This window comes from Dryobates pubescens, chromosome 1 (assembly GCF_014839835.1).
Source record: "Dryobates pubescens isolate bDryPub1 chromosome 1, bDryPub1.pri, whole genome shotgun sequence".
Taxonomy (NCBI): domain Eukaryota; kingdom Metazoa; phylum Chordata; class Aves; order Piciformes; family Picidae; genus Dryobates; species Dryobates pubescens.
In genome coordinates this window covers 4,781,208-4,800,974 of record NC_071612.1, presented here as the reverse complement: position 1 = coordinate 4,800,974, position 19,767 = coordinate 4,781,208, and the positions used below count along the sequence as shown (strand labels likewise).

Below are 19,767 nucleotides of genomic sequence, written 5' to 3'. Positions count from 1 at the left end.
TCTTGGCAGCATCTTTTTAATACTACATTATAAAAATTAAAAAGAGCACTCAGGCAACTAGCTTTCTCTGATAAGACAAGGTAATTCCTTTCTGTTCAACACAACTGCAGATTTTCCTGAGGAGGCAAGTTCGAGAAGTTCTCTGAAGATCATGAGCACATACGGTTAGTTCATAAAACTTAGACTGAGGTTACTGAAAACACACACAGAACTTGCAGCATGTGGACAATCTGGACTCACCAGTCACCATGTTGCATGTATTTCTGCTGCTCTTGTCCTGAGCTCTTAGACTTGTAACGTTCTGGAGAAGACAGAACAAAGAAGCCCTTTCCATCCCCAGTTCCTCTTTTTTTATTAAAGCCATTTTATTTTTAATAAGTATTCCATTAAGAAAAAAAAGAACATAAAAAAAAATGAGGAAAGACAGATGATTATCCACGCAGCCAGCAGCTCCTACTGCGGAATTGCAAGGTGCCCAATTCCTAACCATTGTGTCCCTCAGCCTGACAAGTGTTCTTAGGAACCAGTGTGTGGGGACATTTGTCACAGCGCTCTCACCGTGCGGCGAGAGGTGCAGCGCAGCCGGTGACACCGGAGTTACTGAAGACACAGAACTTAGAACAAGGCAGCAGCAGTGACCGTATCCAGAGGTGCCCCTCTGCTCCCCGCGCAGGTGCGCCCGGCCCAGGGCTGCCCCGCGGCCCGGGACGGACGGGACAGACAGAGACCACCCTGCCACCCAGCCCAGGCGATGCGAAGCTCCATTTTTAGACCCTGAGATCACCGGCCGCGGTTCGGCCTCTCCTCTGCTCGACAAGGGGACGCAGAGCCCATAGGGCTTCCTCCTACGGCCCCTGTTCGCGGGGAGTGTGGCGCTACCCGGACCGCTCCCCGCAGCCTTTGTTCCATGGCGGGGCGGCCGGGCCGGGCAGGCGGGTGGCGCCTCGCCGCGCCCCCCTCCCCGCCCGCCGCAGGAGCCATGTTGGGGGCTCCGCCAGGGACGGCGGCCGCCAAGGGCCGCGCCGAGCAGCAGGCCGCGCCTTCCGGCGCGCGCTGCCGCCGCCCGTGCCCGCGCGGGGATGGGGCCGCCCCGCCGAAGGAAGGGCCGAGAACGCGCCCGGTACAGGGAACGCGCCCCACATGGACACGGCCAAACTGCGCGCGTCCCCGCGGGTGCGGCCACCCCCACCCCCTCCCCCTCCGCGCCGGGCCCGCGCCGCCCCCGGAACCACCGCCGCCGCCGCCGCCACCTCCCCCCGCGCCCTACGGGTGGCCCCGCCCGGCCCCGCCACCGCCGCTGCGCACCCACTCCCGGCCCGGCGGTCCCGCTACACTGCGGCGTGGCCCGGCCCGGCTCCGCCTCACCCCGGCCCCGGTGCCGCCGTCGCTTCGCGCCGCCGTCGCCGCCTCGGCCCCGAGTCTTTTCCCCTCACAGCTCCCTGGGCGCCATCTTACATTCAACCCCTCGCAGCCAATCAGCGCATAGCCCCAGCCTCGCGAGAGCGCGCCCACGAAGTCCCGCGAGAGCTCCGAGCGCGGCCCCGCCCCGCATCTTAAAGGGGCTGCGCCCGGGGCGGGGAGAAGGGCGGGGGCGGCCGCTTGGGGGCGCTCTCCGCAGAGGGGCGGTCCGCGATGCTGGGTGTTGACGGGTCCGGGGCATGGGGTGGGGTGACAAGTTGAGGCGGCAGGGACAGGCGCCGGCGGCGGCCGTAGGGCGCGGGGCGCCACCGGCACGCGTGATTGTGTCGCGCCGCCAGCCAAGGGGTCCCCGTGCAGTCTCCCCGCTGCTCCGCGCCAGCCGAGTGCGACCTGGCCGCGAACCCGACGCAGCAAACGGGTCGAAACATGCACCGCCATACGAGCGGACGAGACCCCGATGCAGCGGTTCCTGGCGCTGGGGTCCCCCGCGGCTGGTACCGGCGGGGGCTGCGGTCTGTCCCAGCACCCGCGGCGCAGCGTGCGCTCGCACGGTGGCGCCGAGCCGGGGCTACTTTAACATGCCCATGTGCTCGGCGCGGGCCCCCCCCTGTCCCCACTGCATCTTAAGGTGGCCCGTGAGGCCGCGCAGAGCCTACCCCCACCTACGGCAGGGCTGGGACCCCTGCCACAAAGCTCAGGCCAGGGAGGCCTCGCCGGTTCCCCGGGAGTTCTCCCCTGATCCTGTTCCGGGACCGGCGAGAGGCCACTCCACGCGAGTCCACCTTAAGGGGAGCCGGCGCTCCGGCGCTGTTTGTACACAGTGTGCACACCCTCCCCTGCCCGCACTCACCACGGCCTACAGCAGGCCTTGCAGACGCTCCTCCATCCCACCCTGGCACCCTCAACCCCACCAGCCCGGCCCCACGGTCCTGGGTGGGGGCAGGTGCAGCTCTTGCGGGGACTCCAGCCCTGCCTCAGCTGCAGGAGCAGATCCCCAGCCCCCGGCAGCTAATGAGAGCCCCATTTCTTGCATCCCAAGGCAGTGACAGTGCAGGGACAGGGCTGGGATGCTCTGTTTATTGAGGCAATGCTGTGGTGTGCCCTAGGGGGCTGCACCGAGGCATGGGAGGTACGCAGAGACCCCTAGGGAAGTAGCACCACGGCAGGGTGGCAGCACTGGCTCCATCAGGCTTTGCCAGGGTCCTCCTTCAGTGTCACTGTCCGGTTGAACACCATCTGGGGAGAGGCAGAGTGTCAGCACGGAGCCCTACAGCAAGCAAGGAGAGCCCTACAACCCCCTCCCCCGGGCTCACCTTCCCCTCCTTGCTGTCAGGATCCACAGAGAAATACCCAAGCCGCTCAAACTGGAACTTGTCAAAGGGCTGGGCAGAGAGGACGGACCTGTCGACCAGGGCATTGCGGACCACACGCAAGGAGTCCTGGCAGGGAAACCAGCTCAGATAGCTTCCCCAGCCCCTCTGCCCCCTCTGGAGCCACACTCCCCACCAGAACACAGTAGGGCCCTCAACAGGGCAGAGTAGAGTTTCACAAGGAAGCTGGTGCCTGGGGGGTGAGCACAAGAGGCCACTCCCCAGGTCCCCCCAGGCCCATAACCCCACGTCCTGCCCCTACTCACAGGGTTGATGTCACTCAGAAAGCCACCAGGCACCTCTGATGGGTCCTCAGGATTTTTGTGCAAAAACCTGCCATAAGACAGAGTTTCATCACTAAATTAATGGCTGAAGGGACAAGAGGCCCTGTAGCAGCTATGGGGCAGTGGCCCACAGAACCCCACAGCAGTATCTTCCCCACCAAGCAGCTAGGCAGACCCCAGCAGGGCACTGCTGAGCTTGCACCTGTGCCTCTGCAAGTAGCCAGGTACTCACAGCCGCTCGTAGAGACGTACTTCACACACCAGTGGCTCTGATACCCAGTGGATGAAAGCTTTGGGCTTCTCTGCCAGATCTGACTTGGCGCAGGTCACCTCCAGCTCAATCACACGCCCAGTAGCATCCTGGGCGAGAGGAGACAGCTGAGCCATCAGGCAGCAGTCAGACACCAGTCCCATCCCACAGAGCAGCTCAGGGCCACCTTGCTCCCTGCTATGCAAAGAACAGGGCTGGCAGGGAACTGATGCACAGGCCCCATGGCCACATTGTCCTCGCAGCACTTGACCCAAGATGACAATTGCTGCCCTTCCATGATGGAACATAGCTACGTCTTGATATCCCACAGCTCAATGTCATATCACCAGTGCCCAGAGCCACCCACCTTGATGATGTTCTGCACAGCAATGACATAGCCAGCATGGCGCAGCCCCACTGGCTGTCCTGGGGCCAGGCGCTTGTAGCCCTTGTCCGCCTCCTGGGAGAGAGTTCATGGTTGCATGAGGGGTCTCAGTATGGGCAACTGGTCCTCACTCCAGCACATATCTGTCCCCACAACTCTGTTTCCCCACCCACTCCTGCCCTCTCTGAGATTGTGCATCCAGGGCTGTTTCAACTCCCACACTGCTGCTGGACATTCCCCAGCACACAAACCAGGTGTGGGCACCAATGGTTGGACATATCCTGGCCAGGCTGAGGGCAGTGAACATTTCTCTGGTGCCCATCAGAGATGCTGGCATATTTGAGAATTGCAGGTGGGTGCCTAACACCTGCCTGTGTCCCATGCAGCACTAGTGCCACTCCCAGTTCAGCCAGACTCCCACTGCCTGAGCTGCAGCTCCCAAGAGCAAGGGCAGCATGGCGTGGCGGGCCCAGCTTACCTCCCTGAAGTCTGTCTCCTCGATGTAGACAGTGGACTGGAAGGGCACTTTGTGAAAACCCCGGCTCTCATCAGCTGGAAAGTTAGGTACAAGGACCTCCAGTGCCTAAGGAGAAGAAGTGGGTGAATGCTGACCTCGGGCAACTCCACTCCCACCCCAGCCCACAGCAGTCTCACCTTTGGGGCAGGGAAGTTGGTGATGGTGACCTTGAGGGGCTCCAGAACAGCCATGGTGCGGGGGGCCTGCTCATTCAGCACCTCCCGTACACAGGCCTCCAGCAGATGTGGCTCCATTGTTGCCTGGGCCACTGTCACACCAACCTGCAGGAGAGCCTGTGTCACCACACCGCCCAGGGGATGCATCCACCTGCCGCATCCCGTCCTGTCCCTGGCACCTACCCGAGCGCAGAAGTTATTGATAGCCTCAGGAGGAAAGCCTCGACGGCGCAGGGCTGTCAGTGTGAAGAGCCGTGGGTCATCCCAGTCCCTGACAAAACATCAGGATGACAGGCAGGCACACCCCAGGCAAGACCCACCCTGGCTGCTGGCCCTTGCTCCTACCTCACGGCACCCGTCTCCACCAGCTGGATGATCTTCCTTTTGGAGACCACAGTGTAGAGCAGGTTCAGGCGCCCATACTCCCACTGCACAGGGCAGTAGACATCCAGCGCATTGCATAGCCAGAAGTAGGAGGAGCGCCTGCAAGGGAGTACAGACACAGCCTGGCTCAGCCTCACACCTGCCCCACCCCACGAACACACTGTCCCCTCCCTGCACTTCAGCATTCCCTGGGGCATGATCAGCTGCTCTCTGCAAGAGCTGCCCTGCCAGGTCCTGGCTCAGCCCTGGCTCAGGTCCTGCTCACCTGGCCTGGAACTCCTTGGTGCAAAGGGAGTGTGTGATGTGCTCAATGGAGTCACAGAGGCAGTGCGTGTAGTCATATGTGGGGTAGATGCACCTGCAAAGCAAAGAGTCAGGTCAGGACACAGCCCAGTGATGCTCCCTTCCCAACAGCTGCCTGCTCCTGGGAGACACAGACCCACACACACAACACATGCCAGGGTACCGCAGGCCCTCCCTACCACTTGTCCCCAGTGCGGTGGTGTGGAGTGAACTTGACACGGTAGGCGACAGGGTCCATCTTCCCATCCTCCATCACGAGCTTCATCCGCAGCGTGGCCTCCCCCTCCCCAAACTTGCCTTTTCGCATGTCCTGTGGAGTGGGGGGAAGCTGTTGGCTGAGCCATGAACCTGGACCCCCCAGTCATGCAGTGCCTGGCCCCAGCCAGGAGTACCTCAAAGAGCAGGAGTGACTCCTCCACAGGCCGGTCCCGCCATGGTGAGGGTGGTGGGTTGTGGCCTTTGATCTCCTCAACTTTCTGATGGCAGACATATGCCTGTCCCCTGCAGAGGGCAAACGCTGTCAGCAGACACAAACGGCCCATCCTCTGGGCGGGAGGGAGACCCAGCCATGATGAAGGACATCTGCACCAACCCAGCACATCCATACTGCCCTGGCACGCTCACCTGCGGATGAGCTCCAGAGCCCAGGTGTAGAGCTGGTCAAAGTAATCTGATGCATGGGTTACTGCATAGGGTTGGTAGCCTGCATGGACGAGGGAGACAGAGAGGGTTGGAGACACCCCCAGGGCCCAGCAGCAGCACTTGCATGCAAGGATATGCCCAGCAGTGCCTGGCCTGATCCAGCCCTGCCCTGCCCAGCCCGAGCTGTACCCAGCCACTCCACCATATCCCGGATGGCTGTGAAGTACTTCTCCTCTTCCTTCTCAGGATTGGTATCGTCATAGCGCAGGAAGCACACACCACCGTTGGCCTGGGGATGGGAGCAAAGTGAGCAGCTACACCCTGAAGGACTGCAGGGCCAGGCCAGTGGCCAGGCAGCAGGGAGAGGCAGGGGTCGGAGGGATGTGCCAACAGGGCTTTGTGCTGCTCACCTTAGCATAACCAAAGTTGAAGTTGATGGCCTTGGCATGGCCAATGTGCAGGATCCCATTAGGTTCAGGAGGGAACCGTGTCCGCACCTCCAGGGGGCAAAAGGGACATTGTTGTCCTTCTACCTGAGACTCTCCCTGACAGCAAGTGCACTGACACAAGTCCCCAGTGATCCTACAGAGGCCCCTGTGCCACATGGGTACTACCTCTGGCCAGGCCCCCGGTAAGCTGTGGCTGTGTCCCCAGCCACCCTACCCACTAAGATGGAGCCTGGTGCAGCAGTACCACCCTCACAGAGAACCACTCATCTGGGGGACATGGCCTCACCTGCCCACCCGTGATTGCCAGGTGCTGCTTCAGCAGAGCCATGGTGTTGGGCGTCACCACATAGCCTTCTGTCTTGTAGTTCTCGCCTGTGGGCAGAGAATGCTCAGGGCTGCAGCACTGCCCAGACTGAACCAAGGCCAGCAGCTGGTGGACATGGGGCCGGACCAGTGCCTCACAGCATGGAGACCAGTGGCCAGGCACAGAGTCAGTGCAGCAGCCCTGCACACAGCAGTGGCTCCTTGCACTAACCTGGCTTGTGGAACTTGAGGGCTTCTCCCCGCAGCTGCTCCAGCAGTGACCGTGTCTCTGTGCCCACTTCACCTGTTGGGGGAGACAGGGCTGAGCAGGGGCCCGACTGCAGTTCCCAAGGCCCAGCTCAGAAGCAGATGCCAGCCAGGAACTGAGGGGCTGAGGAAGCTGTCTGCAGGACAGTCTCTTACCATTCTCAACCACAGCCACCTTCTGCTTCTCTGCTGGGATCAGACGGGCCTTTGCAGCCTGCAGGGAGCAGCACAGCATCCTGAGTGCCTAGCCCTGGCACACACCTTGCCCTCCTGGCCTAGCCAGCTGCCCCCAGTGCTTCCTTGGGCCCATGCTCATGGTGGCAGCTGGGCACAGAGCAGGTGTTTGGGATCCTGCCTGGACACTCATCAGGGAAACACCATTCCAGTTCCCAGTCTCACCTTTGGTTTCTTTTCCAGGTCAGCTTCTGTCTTTGGGCCCAGCAAATGTAGCACCTGAAAAAAAAGAAACACAGGAATAGAGGAAGCTCCCAGTGCCCCAAGGCTTGGAGGTGGTCCAGTCCAGCTGTTACCCTCCCCTCCCTGCCTGCATCTGCCCAGGGCAGGCTGTCCACAGAGTCAGACCCTCCCATGGGACAGGCCACCAGCTCCCACACAGAGCATGGCACCAATAGGGACCATCACCCCAAGTGACACCCTCTCACCCACCTGCAGGTCCACCTCATTCTTGATGGTCTTCCCGTCTGCCCACCGCAGCCGGCTCCGCGCCTCCCCTGCAGACAGGGCACCCTATGGGCAAGGGGCACAGCCCAGCCCAGGGGCTTCAGCTAGGACTGCTGATGAAGCACGCTGTGAGCAGCAGCTGGAGGCAGCCCCTGTCCCAGGGCTGTCCCTGGCACAGGGCACCACAGGTGTCTGTCACCCACAGCCCTCCCATATTTGGCACATGGCAAAGCATCTCCCTTGCACTGGGTGGTCTGCAGCACAGCAATGCAGCAGCTGAAGCTAGGGCAGCCCATGGCAGGGGGCTAGCTTGCAGGACACTGAGAAAAAGGAGTGCCAGGCTGGGGCTGCCTCGATGCTCCACACTCACCCATCAGCAGCCCCATGTTGAAGTGGTAGCGCTCTGCTAGCAACTCTGCTCGGTGATTGCTGATCACAGCCTCCACCTGGGGAACGGGACAGGAACACAGGCGTGAGCCAGGCAGGTAGGGAGTGTGACACCAGGGGCTGTCAGCTCATCCCGTCCAGCGATCCCACTCACCGCCTCCTCGATCTGCTCAGGGGTGACACACACCCCCACACCACAGGCCTGCTCGAAGTCTGCTGTGTCCAGGGGCTCCAGCGGGTGGCTCCTCACGTACTCCAGCGCAGCTGGGGACAGAGCAGAAGTGAGGAGCGGGGCCTCATTCCTCGCCGGGACCGAGGGGAGTACCAGGACCGCACAGTACCGCTGAGCTGCAGGTCAGTGAGGATCTCCCGACGGGCGATGTAGCCGACGAGGAAACTGAGGTGCTTTGGGTCCCTGAGGCGGGCAGCCGCGTTGTACAGCAGTGTCCCGGTGGCTTTGTCCAGTGCAGGGCCCAGCGCGCTCCGAGCCTGCCGCCACCCCGGGGAAGTGTCAGGGTTGAGCCAGGGCTCAACCCCGGCAAACCGGCGGCCCCAGGGAGGCGCACGGTGGGGGGAGGGACTGCCAAAGTATGAGAATGCTTGTCGGGGGCGAGAGGAGACGTGGCAGGGGATGGGGTCCCAGAGAAGGGGCGGGGTCCCGGGGAGTTACGCCGCCGAATCGGGGGTCCGGGTAACCGAGGGATGGGAGATCGGGGGGGCGGGGGGGGGCGGTGGCGGGCGCACCTGTAGCACAGCCTGACGGAGCTGTGCGCTGAGCGCCCCGTTGCGCAGCGTCTCCCGTGCTTTGGCCTCGCTGAGGCCAATGCCGGTGAAAAGCCCCAGCACCTCCTCCGCTTCCGCCGCCATAGTCCCCGCTGCTGCTGCCGCCGCCATGCTTCCACCGCCGCCAGCGCCCGCTTGGGGGGCGGGGCTGCGCCCGACCAATCGGAGATGTGAGGGCGTGCTTCCGTCACCGATTAAGCCAATCGACAGTGAGAAGGGCCCGCCTGAGCCAATAGAATGGGGAGCTCGGCGTCGGCTCCGCAAATAGGAGCGTAGGGGGCGGGGACAAGCCTGCGGTCGATTGCATCATTTAAAGGGACCGATGGCGACTGGAGCCACGTGGGGGGCGTGGCCGGGGGCAGGCTCGGGGGCGGGTTCGCGGGCGGGTTCGCGGGCGGGTTCGCTGCCAGCTCCAGGCCTCTCCTCCGTGCGCTCAACGCCCATACCAGCTTTGTCCTTGCCCGGCCGCCGTAGCCCGCCCTGTTTGACACCGGTAGGCTCGCCCTCCCGCGTCCCTGACCGCCCCTATGTGACCCCGAGGACGGCCCCAGGCACTCGCAGAGGCTGTCGCAGCCCTGTGTGTGTGGCCAGGCTGGTCCGGTGTCTTCCCGGCTCCTGCAAACTGGCGTCTGCTCAGCTGCCCCAGTCTCTGCTACCCCGGCCCGGTCTACCCTGAGTCCAATGTTCAGTTTCCCCAACATGGTGTGTGCAGGGCCAGGTCAGCCCAGTGTTCCCCAGCTCCCCTTGCCTTGTTTCCTTTTCTTCAGCCGCAGCCTGGTGTTCCCCCACTTCCCTGCCTGCTTTGTCCTTCCCGCCGCCCCAGCCCAGTGTCCTCCTGCACCCCACACCTGTTGTTCCCTTCAGCCCAGTGTCCTCCGGCGCTGATGTATCTTGGGTCCAATGTTGCCTTGCTCCTTCGTCCTGGTATTCCCCAATTCCTCTACTGTCCCCCCCAAGCCTAGTATTCTTCTGATTCTCCCAGCCTGGTATCCCCAGCTATGTCCACGGTTCCCCTAAGTCGCATGTTCCCCACATCCCAGTGTCTCCCAGCTTCCCGAAGCCCACTCCCACTCTGGCTCCAGCAGCAGCAGCAGACCCAAGCGGTTTGGGGAAGGTGGTTTATTGGCAACACCTGGCAGTAGGAAGCACCATCAGGTTGAATGTGTTGGTTCCTCCACGGGTAAGTCTGGCACGCAGCACTGGTGTCCCTGTGGGTCCCACACCACTGAAAAAGACTTTGCTATAGCTCCATCCCCATGCCAAGAACTATCTCTGTCCCTTCAGCGTCTGCTCCCTGCCTGCAGCCGGAAGAGGCTTCAGGCTGTATCGGGCACTGATGTTAGTACCAGAGACGCTACGGTACTCGCCCATCTCCGTACTGACAGCTTCATTCTGTGTGATGGTGAGCAGGACCGGGACGGAGAGTGTCACTTCCTTCCGCAAGATATGGATGCTGAGTGCCGTGTGCGGAGGAATTTTAGCCGGCAGCTGCACCTCCACGCGTTGCCGGCGGGTGCTGGATTCGCTGCGTCCTTTCTGAACTGTGAAGATATTGGAGGCTTCCACAGTCAGTGTGAATGAAAGCCCAGCTTTCAGGCTGGTGGCGTTGCTGAAATGGAAGCTCTGCCAGAGCGTGGTGCTGTACTCCCGGCTGCTGCTGGCCGCCAGGACCTGTTCTGATTCTGTCTCGTTCACCCCCTCAATCTCATCCACCAGTACCTCCCGCTCTGCCTCCACCCTCTTCTGCTCCCAGAGGAGCTGTGCAGAGACCAGAGGCTGCCCAGGCTGTAGTGGGCGTAGGTGGGACAACCGATACTGGAAGTTCAACTCAGGTCCGTAGTCAGCGAGACGCTCACCGGGCCATGCCAGGCAGTGCCAACCACCCCGCCCAGGGTGCTGGTAGAGCAGCCAGACCCCCCGCTGCACCACGTGAGAGGCCACCCGGTCATTGAAGTATCCATACGCCAAGTTGGTCTCCTCTGTCACCACCTTGCAGGCGCCTTGGAAGTTGGGTTGCTCATAGAGGATGATCTGAGGGTCCCCTAGGTCATGGTGCACAAGACGCAGTGCTGAAAAGCTGTTCGGCCGCTCAACAGAGGGATACTCACCCTCCTCAAAGACATGTGACTCCCCCTCATACTTGGAGACTGTGTAGGCAATCCAGGGCTGCCCTACCACCTTCAGGGAGGCGATGCAGTTCCCAAAATCCAGTTCATGCAGGTCAGGCACATCACAAGTGAACTCCCGGCTCAGCCCCTCAAAGTTGTCACGCTCGTACACCGTGATCCGGTTCATGGTGCCGCGGGAGCCTGCCCCTGCCAGGGCACGTGTGTCAAATCCCCTTGTGTGGCGTCCTACGCATGCTACGGGAAACCCATGGCAAAGGCTTGGCCAGCACAGGGGACCCTGGTACCTCCTTATCCCTTGTTCTCTGCCTCTCCTTTGTGCAGTTCTGTCCGGTCCCTGCACTCTCACCGTCTGCGCCGTCAAGTCTCCTGCCACCAGCCTGCTGCTGCTGTGCCTTTTATGGGGGTGGTAGGGCCAGGGTGTGCTACAGCACGAAGTGAAGGCGATGATGGTGCTCAACCCCACACCCAGCCCCAGCCCGCCTCCAGTGGTGGAGTCAGCCAGGCCCTGCACAGCAGCCAGCACACGGGGATGCCAACTGGCCCTGCAGACCAGCTCTTCCGGAAAGTCTTGCCACACCCAGGGCACATGGTGCTCCCGAGCAAACGAGTCACCCCCAATTATCGCTGATGCTTCTGCCCTGCCCCGGTAATTACAGTCTGCGTTGCCGGTGGGGCAGGAACTGCCAGCTCACCCCGAAGGGGTGAGAGGGCATCGTGGTGGGGTAAGATGGTGTCCCCAGACAAGTTCCTCCGGCACCCTGGTTGCTGGCTGGGTGTGGGTCATGGCCACCCTGGCATGGCACCACTATCCAAACTTCATGCCCGAGGATGGATAGGACCACAGGTGGTGGCACTTCTGCCCCCTTGTTCTTCCAGAGGCAGGACAGCCACAGACTGCTCGGGGCCACCATGGCATTGCTGGAGCGTGATGAATGCTAGTCCTGAGCGTGGCAGGGCATAGGGATGGCTGGCAGCCACCCCAAGCACAACATGCCAGGGCCTCCCATGGCACAGGCTGGAGTTGGCCTCCCCAGGAGCTGCCAGCGCTAGGCACAGAGCGCCCTCTGTCTGGCAGCACACTGGCGCCAGGCTCTGGCAGCTCAAGAGGGCTGGGGCAGGTTGAGCATCTCACTTCTCCTAGCTACATGCCTGGGCCCAGGGACTGCCTCATCCCCTCATCTCCGCAGCCCTCCCCAGCCCTCTGGCACAGCACAGCAGAAAGCCTGTAAGTCAACATCAGCAGCTCCCAGCAGGGTAAAGCTGGATCTTGACCTAACCCCTTCAGCCCTTGCTCTGGGCTGAGGACACCCAGGACCCCCAAAGCCTCTGGGCTGAAATCTGCCCCTTGGGGCAGGTGCAGGGCCAGGAAGCAGGGCCAGCCCTGCCTGCATGGGGTGCCCCAGTCCCACAAGGGAACTAGAGTTTTGGTACAGCCTGCAGGCATCCACATCCTGCAGTGGAGTAAGAGGGAGAACCAACTGCTCTAGCAGCCTGCTCCCCACTGAATCACCCCAAGAGAGGAACCCAGGTGTCCCTACATCCCTGAGTTGTGTCCCTGACAGGCAGATGTCACCCCACATCTTGCCCACCGCCAGTGCCCGCCTCCCCCTGCCTTCAGTGCCAGGGCTGCCAGGGTCTCCCAGTTTATTGCCAGATGTCGGGGCGGTCAGGGTTACACCAGACAAACGCTACAGGAAGCAGTTAGTGAGTGGGGGGCTGCAGGGGCTGCAGGTGGGGGCCGGAGAAGGGCTGTCCTGCTGGCTCCCCTGGCCCGCAGCCTCCCTGCCGGACCCCCATGCTCCCCAGTGCCGGGGAGCCCTCCTGCTCCCTGCAGCTGCCCCGGCCCCGCAGCCCCCAGTGACCCTCCACCTCACTGTCTTGCACCCCTTCTGTGACGAGGCCAGTGCGGGGCCAGGGCAGCGCAGGGGGCACAGGGCAGCATGGGTGGGAGGCAGTGCTGGCATTATTGCTATGGCGGGCGGGAGCAGCGCGACCCTCCCCACACTCAGATCACAGTCTCGAAGAGTGTCGCCTTCTCCTTGGGGGGTTCCGGGGCCAGCAGCTTGGCCTCTGCCTCAGGTGTCAGGTACTCCAGGTGATGGTGGCCCCAGATTGGAGTGGTCAGGAGCTGCCAGCGCTGTGGGGACCCTATGTCAGTACCCAGGGATAGCAGCACTGGGGACTGCCTGGATCTGGCATGGTGCATCTCCCCTGTGCACTGGGATGGGACTGAGGTGGGGATAAGGGTGGGCTTTGGATGAGGATAGATGTGGGACTGGGATGGGGAAGGGATTGAAATGGGACTGAGTGAGGGACAGAGGAATAGCACAGGGATGGGGATGAGATGGAGATGGGACAGAGACTGTGATGACATTAAAGCAGTGCCAGCAAGGAGTGGAGTTGGGTGAGGCTGGGAGAAAGCAATGGGGACACAAACGAGTTTTGGATGGGGTTAAACTGGGATGGGGAAAGGACTGAAATGGGATTGAAGGAGGGACAGGGATTGCATGGGAACAGGGAGCAGATGGGGATGGGATTGAGACAATCACAGGGACACAGGGACAGGATTTGGCTGGGAGTGAGAAGGATGGAAATGGGGGTAGCAACAGGACTCAAATGGGGATGGGACTGAGACTGATACAAGCCAAGACAGGATTCAGGTGAGGTTGGGAGTGAATCAGGGATAGAGACAGGAATGAGACAAGGATAGGGGCAGGGATAGCATTTGGCTGGCGATGAGACTGGGATGGCAATGTAGACAGCGCTGGGATTTGAATGGGAATGGAAACAGGCCTGAGCTGGGGACAGGACTGAGAGGGGGACAGGGACAGGAATGGCTGAGCTGGTCTGGGGACAGAGGCAAGACAGCCCCTGCCACACCGCCCTCACCTCGCGCAGGGAGCCTTTGCAGCGCAGGAGCTTGTAGAGGACGGTGCAGGGGATGCAGAGCATGGAGGAGAGTGCCAGGACCCAGCCGATGGCATCCCCCCACCATGGGTACACGTATGTCTTGTTGTACGTCAGCGGCTTGTAGTTCACCACGTGGAACACAAAGATGCCCTGAATAGAAGGAGGAGGGTGAGGTCCTGCAGGGTAGGTGGCTAGCAGCCCCAGACACCCCATGTATATCACCCCACAGTACCAACACGTGTCGCCCTCCGACCCTCACATGCGTGCCAAAACACGTCCCTGACGTGCGTCGACCCATGGCTGCCATGCCCAAAGCAGCCGCCGGGGGGAGCCCGGTGCCCGTGGCATGGAGCTGGGGCAGGGAGACGCCAGCACACTCGTGTCCCCACTCACCATGCAGACCATCGGTGTCACCACAGCCCAGCACCACTTCATGATGGGCAGGGGCCGGTAGCCAATCATGCGGGCCACATCGTCCATGAAGCGGTCAGCACCTGCGGGGAGAAGGGCATCAGCCAGGCCCTGTGGGGCACCCACGTCCCCTTGTGTGACCCACCCCATATCCCCCTGGCCTCACCGTAGACCCAGGCAATGACCACGCACTCCCAGAAAGCCTGCCACAGCAGCGTGATCCCACTGGCTGAGTAGTTGTCAAAGAGCTGGAACACGTACATGCCGCCCTGCCAGGATGGTGATGCACATCACCGGAGCTCTGCCTGGCTGCTCCGTGCTGGCACAGGCACCTCTACACAGGCACAGCCTTGCCAGCATCAGTGCCCCACCAGGCATGGATGTCCTGCATGCCAAGGACACCCTGTGCTTCCCACCTCCATAGCAAAAGGCACCTCCACAACTACAGGCACCCATGCCGTGGGCACCTCCCACTGCCACGGATGCAGCAGCCCCAGGGAACTCCCGCCCCATGCTGGTGCCCAGCAGGAGGTGCCATCCTGGGGTCAGGCATGGGCAACTGCATGGGACCGGTTGGCTAGTGTCCCTGCCACATCCCCCACCTGCGTGACCATGGAGAGGTCGATGAGGCAGCAGACAATGCAGCAGACTGCAGCGGTGAGCTCACGGCGCAGCGAGCCAGCCCCGGGCTGGGGGAACAGGTCCAGGATGCCCGTGATGAAACCCTCCACACCAACAAACTGCAGCAGATAGTGGGGCTCAGTGGGAATGTGCCATCCTACTCCCTCCCCATCCCTGTACCCCGGCCCACCACTGCACCTGGCTGTCCAACCCCAGCACAAGGAGCATGAAGAAGAAGAGCGTAGCCCAGAGTGGGGACAAGGGCATCAGTGTCACGGCTTTGGGGTAGGCGATGAAAGCCAGCCCAGGGCCTGTGGGAGAGCAGGGTCAGAAGTTCCACTGCAGATAGGGACACAGGAGACAGCACCAGTAGCCACCCACTGCCCAGCACTCACCAGACTCGGCCACCTTGGAGATATCTACACCTTGCTCGGAGGCCATGAAGCCCAGCACGGAGAAGACAACGAAGCCCGCAAAGAAGCTGGTTGAGCTGTTGATCACAGCCAGGATGTAGGCGTCCCTGCAGGCAGAGTGGGTCGGGGGTGCTGTGGAGACAAGGGGGCACACACCAGGGGGACACGGAGGGACGCACCGAGAGACACACTGGGGAACACACCAGGGAGGACAGCTGATGCACAGCCAGCACGGCCCTACCTGTAGCAATTGTTATGGAAGCGGTTGTAGCTGCCCAGGGCAGTCAGGGCACCCAGCCCGATGGCATAGGAGAAGAAGATCTGGGTGCCAGCATCAATCCAGACCTGAGGTGCAAGGGAGGGCGTCAGGAGGGTGAGGGGAGTGTGGGAGGAGTACCCAGCACCCAGCCACCTCCTGCTCTCCCTACTGTCCTCACCTGTGCTTCAGCCAGCTTGGACCAGTCAGGTTTCAGGTAGTAGACAATGCCGCCCAGCGCTCCAGGCAGTGTCACTCCATGGACCAGCAACAGGATGAGGACCACGTAGGGGAAGAGTGCCGTGAAGTAGACAATCTGCGGAGGAGTGGATGGCAGTGAGACCTGGCTCCAGGCTGGGGTTCTTCATCACATGCCACGGTGTCCCAGCAGGACCAGAGCTTGGGGATGTCCCCAGCAGCTAGTGGCACCTCCCAGACAAATGTGAGACATGGGGTCTTGCGCTCCCGTGGGCTGCAGCACAAAAGGGCAGGAGTTGGCAGTGCTGTGTGCCAGTTCTGCTCTCGCATGCTGGTGGCCCCAAGGCATGTCCCCCCACCGCTAGTGTCACCTTCCCGGTTGACTTGACACCCTTCCAGATGCAGAAGTAGACGATGACCCAGGTGGTGACCAAGCAGAGGATCATCTGCCAGTTCATCTCCCCTGGCTCGCTGAGGTCCCCCGAGAGCCGCAGCACCTTGTTCCTGTGGAGTGGGACTGTTAGAAGCACTGGCATGACCACCCAGCCCCAGGTGAACCCCCTTGGTCCCTACACTCACTCCCAAAACTCAATGACAGGCGAGCGCTTGCTGGCGAGGTCAGTGCAGCTGAAATTGAAGGTCCCGGTACCAGCACTGGCGTTGGTGCTGCTGTTGTGGCAGAGCTCCAGGTGAAAGAGCTCAGCACACTGCTCTGTGTTCCAGGCATGGCCACAGGTGGCCCAGGGCAGGGTGTCCGTCAGAGAGTGCACCAGGTAGAAGAGCCCCCACACCAGGATCATGATGTAGTAGGAGTTGCAGAAGAAGACGATCACCATAGAGGCCAAGCCCAGACCTGCAGCATGGGGAGATCAGAGCCCACAGACATTCGTGGGCACCCAGCAGCCCGGCAGGACAGGAGAGGCAGCAGCCTGGGGTGGGATGCAAGGTGCTGGCAGGGATGAGGCAGGACATGGGGTGCTGACAGGGATGTGGGGAGACTTAAGTAGGACAGGGGGAAGCCAGTGGGAATGTAGGGAACTGGATGGCCTAGGCAGGACAGAGTGCACCTTGTGGGAACAGGACAAGATGGAGCTGGTGAGGACAGGACAGGACAGGGGGGAGCTGGTAGGGATGAATCAGGGGGAGCTGGCAGCCCCAGATAGGACTGAGTGGGGACAGCTGACAGCATGGCACAGGACATAGGGGAGCCAGTGGAACACAGCACAAGGACAGCAGCAAGACAGTGCTAAGGTGGGAATCCACCACCTTTCCAGGACACCAGCAGCCCCAAGGGAAGCCAGCAGCACCCAACAGCACGTAGGCAGGGAGCTCCAGGGGCACACCAGGGCAGAGGTGCTGGCAGCTGCCACCCTTGGCCACAGTGTAGGGCAGCAATAGAACATGGGCAAGGTGCACGGGAGCAGGCAGGGTGTGGGCAGGGTGCTGCCAGCCCCAGCAGGCTGCAGGCAGCTGGTGCCCCAAGCAGAGTGCTGGCAGGGTGCAGCCAGGCCAGCACAGGGCGCTGGGGCCCCTGGGCAGGGTGCAGGGTGACAAGGGCCGTGGGCAGGGCACGGGCAGGGCACGGGCAGGGCGCGGCATTACCCTTGAAAAGGGGGGCAATGTTCCAGGCAGCGATGCCCCCCTGCTTCATAAACTGCCCCAGGGCCACCTCCAGGAAGAAGACGGGGATGCCACCCACGAAGACGATGAGCAAGTAGGGGATGAGGAAGACGCCTGGAACCGGGGAGGGGACCCGCACAGGGCCGGCTCAGCCGCAGCCGCTCCCCCCGGGCCCCCCCGGACCCCCCCTTCCCTCCCCGCGCCCGCCCGCCTGGGCACAGCGAATGGCAAAAGCTCCTCCGCGCCCTCCCCTCCCCGTGCCGCCGATGTAGGTCAGGACAGGCAGGTGGTCGGGGGCTCCCGACGGACCCCCGCCCCGCTAAGGGACATCGGACACTCGGGAAGTGGCCCACGAGCCCCGCGGGCGTCCCCCTTGCCCGGGATAAGATGCAGGATGGGCTGGCCCGCCGTAGGGTGACCCCCCTGACACGGCGGAGTGAGAAGCGGAGTGCTCCCACGCGCCGTGGGGTGCTGCCGCGCGCCCCGGGGCCACCGCGGGGCTCACCTCCGCCGTTCTTGTAGCACAGGTAGGGGAAGCGCCAGACGTTGCCCAGCCCCACGGCGAAACCCACGCAGGACATGATGAAATCCATCTGCCGGGTCCATGTCTCCCGCTCGGGGGCGGCCGCTTTCGGGGGGACGGGGGATCCTACCAGCAGGGCCGTCACTGTCCGCTCCTCGCCCGCCGCGGGGGGCTCCGTACTCTCCGCCTCCCCGCGCCCCGCTGCTGAGACACGGGGCGAGGGGACACACACTCGCTGCCGTCACGCGCACCCGCGGAGGCACGGGGGGGGGGCCGGGAGGGGAAGGGGGAAAGCCCTCCCCCCCCCCGGACGCCCCTCTCCGCGCGTGGGGGCGTGACGTCAGATGTCAGGCCGGCACGTGACGTCACAATGCAGAGCTGTGACTCACCTCGCGGCGGCGGGAGGGGGCGCGCCGCGGTCGCGCGTGGCCGTGGGCTCCCCCGACCTCCCTCAACACCCCCAAGCTCATCCCGCCCTCCCCAGCTCCCCCGGCTTACCGGAGCTCGCGGGGGGAGCGGCGGGAGCGGCGTCTCGTCCTGGGGGGGCGGGCGGCTGCGGAACGGCCGTGTCGGCGGGGACGGGGGGCATGTCGCGGGGGGCCGGGGAGCGGGGGCGGGTCGGGGGCGGCTCCGTGGCCGTGGTTGGGGGGGGGCTCAGAAGCAATCCACGAAGCACTTGAAGGTGAGTCGGAAGAACCTCATTGAGGGCGGCGGGGCGCGGCGGGGCGGGCCGGGCCGGGCGGGCGGCTCAGAGCCGGGCTGCGGGGCCGGCGCCGCGCGGCCGCTCCGGGGCTCTCTGCGCCGCGGCACCGGGTGGCGGCGAAGGCAGCGACCGGCCGCACCGCCCCCCGAACACTATTGGATGCGCCGCCCGCCTGCGGCTTGATGGGACTTGCAGTCCCGCCGCACCGGCACCGGGGCGAGGCGGGGCCACCGGGGAACAGCGGGAAACGGGGCGGCATCAAGGGATACCGGGCGCTAGGGACATCAAGCGATGACACATACCGGGGAACAGCAGGGGACGGGGCGTCACCATGGTGAATGCCAGGCACTAGAGACATCAAGCGATACGACACACCGGCGACCACTGGGGAAATGGGATGTAACCAGGGGACACCGGGCGCCGGGGACACTAGAGGATTAGACAGACCGGGGACGCCGGGGAAGAGGCCTCTCTGGGGTAAACCGGGCACTAGAGCACCAGTACTTGCAGTCATGTCACACCAGCCAGCACCAAGGTACACCGGGCGATAGGGCACTGGGACTGGGTTGTTTTGTTGCATCGGTACCAGGACACAGTGGGAGACACCGGACCTGCAGCACCGCTGCACTAGCTCCATCGCACACCAAGGTACACCAGGGTACACAAGGCACTAGGGTGGCAGAACCTGACGGAGGGAACACCAGGAAATAGGATGCAGCCAGCCTTAAGGTGCACCAGGGGACTCCAGCTGTTAATGCACATGAGGGGACACTGGGTGAGTTCTTGTTGCTGTAGGGAGCACCTGCTCGCAGTCACTTCATAGCCAGTATGAAGTCACACCAGAGGACACAGAACTACAGGGCACCAAAGCAACACCCACAGGCTGAAAGATCTGGACAGAAGTTTCAGGGTACAAGCAAGCAGTGTGAGAAATTTTGGGTGTCAGTGTGCCAGCCCATGCCCTGAGGTGACACAATGGACAGACCTGCCCACACTCTCCTCCTCTGCCCACCAGTGTCTTGCCCTGAGCTCGAGCAGGCTGAGACTGCCCGGGAGAAGGACTTGGAGGAGGGTAAGTCAGAGTGTGTGCCAGCTGTGAGTGCATGGCCATGGAGTGCCCTTGCCAAGGGAGCTGAAGTTCTCACCTTGTCACTTGTCCCGTGCTCTGGCACGGAGCAGAACTCACCTGAGTGCTTCCTTGCCCCAACGTTTGGCTGAACAGGATGCAGCCTTCTCAAGGTGCAGAAGGGTGCCCATGGCTGGCTGGGAGGAAGAGTCTCTGGCCTGCTTTCAACTTGTGTGTCCCAGTGCCACTGAGCGCAGCCCTGGGACAGCTTGCTGCCAGCATCTGTCCTGCTTGTTTCTGGCCAGGGAGCTGTGCTG

General features: G+C 62.6%; 4 protein-coding genes across 7 annotated transcripts in view; all 4 read right to left on the bottom strand.

The window, feature by feature from the left end:
- Positions 1-1,481, bottom strand: part of QRICH1 (glutamine rich 1) — a 28,982-nt gene extending 27,501 nt beyond the window's left edge. Inside the window, exons 1-2 of one of the 3 annotated variants that reach the window (XM_054180452.1) lie at positions 1,366-1,481; positions 241-301 (exon numbers count right to left, since the gene is read on the bottom strand). The gene's annotated coding sequence lies outside the window, so the exon portion shown is untranslated. Of the gene's footprint in view, positions 1-240; positions 302-1,305 lie in introns of all 3 variants that reach the window. The other 2 variants (XM_054180469.1, XM_054180461.1) reach the window with 2 other exon arrangements.
- Positions 1,482-2,487: 1,006 nt separating this feature from the next.
- On the bottom strand, positions 2,488-8,702 carry QARS1 (glutaminyl-tRNA synthetase 1). The gene is made up of 24 exons (XM_054180440.1): positions 8,562-8,702; positions 8,159-8,306; positions 7,972-8,081; positions 7,801-7,876; positions 7,416-7,480; positions 7,149-7,202; positions 6,906-6,963; positions 6,715-6,786; positions 6,466-6,551; positions 6,141-6,227; positions 5,920-6,019; positions 5,713-5,791; positions 5,481-5,589; positions 5,268-5,398; positions 5,051-5,143; positions 4,747-4,884; positions 4,585-4,672; positions 4,363-4,506; positions 4,187-4,291; positions 3,691-3,783; positions 3,306-3,433; positions 3,056-3,122; positions 2,733-2,858; positions 2,488-2,655 (listed from the first exon to the last, which is right to left on the bottom strand). The coding sequence occupies exons 1-24, from the start codon at positions 8,682-8,684 to the stop codon at positions 2,605-2,607; spliced, it is 2,331 nt and encodes a 776-aa protein (XP_054036415.1). The 5' UTR covers positions 8,685-8,702; the 3' UTR covers positions 2,488-2,604.
- A 1,016-nt stretch (positions 8,703-9,718) lies between these two features.
- On the bottom strand, positions 9,719-11,514 carry LOC104305127 (epidermal differentiation-specific protein-like). Its single transcript, XM_054180429.1, has 2 exons — positions 10,457-11,514; positions 9,719-10,141 (listed from the first exon to the last, which is right to left on the bottom strand). The coding sequence occupies exons 1-2, from the start codon at positions 10,893-10,895 to the stop codon at positions 9,867-9,869; spliced, it is 714 nt and encodes a 237-aa protein (XP_054036404.1). The 5' UTR covers positions 10,896-11,514; the 3' UTR covers positions 9,719-9,866.
- An 827-nt stretch (positions 11,515-12,341) lies between these two features.
- On the bottom strand, positions 12,342-18,477 carry SLC6A8 (solute carrier family 6 member 8). 2 transcript variants are annotated; one of them, XM_054180417.1, is made up of 14 exons: positions 18,180-18,477; positions 17,664-17,885; positions 17,141-17,272; positions 16,118-16,391; positions 15,910-16,042; positions 15,522-15,656; positions 15,326-15,429; positions 15,067-15,191; positions 14,870-14,982; positions 14,653-14,790; positions 14,217-14,319; positions 14,033-14,133; positions 13,619-13,789; positions 12,342-12,866 (listed from the first exon to the last, which is right to left on the bottom strand). In XM_054180417.1, the coding sequence occupies exons 1-14, from the start codon at positions 18,268-18,270 to the stop codon at positions 12,735-12,737; spliced, it is 1,974 nt and encodes a 657-aa protein (XP_054036392.1). In that variant the 5' UTR covers positions 18,271-18,477; the 3' UTR covers positions 12,342-12,734. The 2 variants fall into 2 exon arrangements, with proteins under 2 accessions (XP_054036392.1, XP_054036397.1); XM_054180422.1 differs by having other exon boundaries at positions 17,664-17,882.
- Positions 18,478-19,767: the final 1,290 nt, after the last annotated feature.

Bases quoted from the DNA above. Each gene is read 5' to 3' on its own strand.
- QARS1 (XM_054180440.1), bottom strand. From the start codon at position 8,684: ATGGCGGCGGAAGCGGAGGAGGTGCTGGGGCTTTTCACCGGCATTGGC. The intron at 8,082-8,158 runs GTACTGTGCGGT...CTCTGTCCCCAG, and splicing joins CACTGACCTGCAGCTCAGCG to CTGCGCTGGAGTACGTGAGG. The intron at 4,673-4,746 runs GTAGGAGCAAGG...ATGTTTTGTCAG, and splicing joins GTGGAGACGGGTGCCGTGAG to GGACTGGGATGACCCACGGC.
- LOC104305127 (XM_054180429.1), bottom strand. From the start codon at position 10,895: ATGAACCGGATCACGGTGTACGAGCGTGACAACTTTGAGGGGCTGAGC. The intron at 10,142-10,456 runs GTGAGCGTCTCG...ATATCTTCACAG, and splicing joins GCACTGCCTGGCATGGCCCG to TTCAGAAAGGACGCAGCGAA.
- SLC6A8 (XM_054180417.1), bottom strand. From the start codon at position 18,270: ATGCCCCCCGTCCCCGCCGACACGGCCGTTCCGCAGCCGCCCGCCCCC. The intron at 15,192-15,325 runs GTAGGGCCGTGC...CTCTGCCTGCAG, and splicing joins TTCCATAACAATTGCTACAG to GGACGCCTACATCCTGGCTG. The intron at 14,983-15,066 runs GTGAGTGCTGGG...GCTCTCCCACAG, and splicing joins CTCCAAGGTGGCCGAGTCTG to GCCCTGGGCTGGCTTTCATC.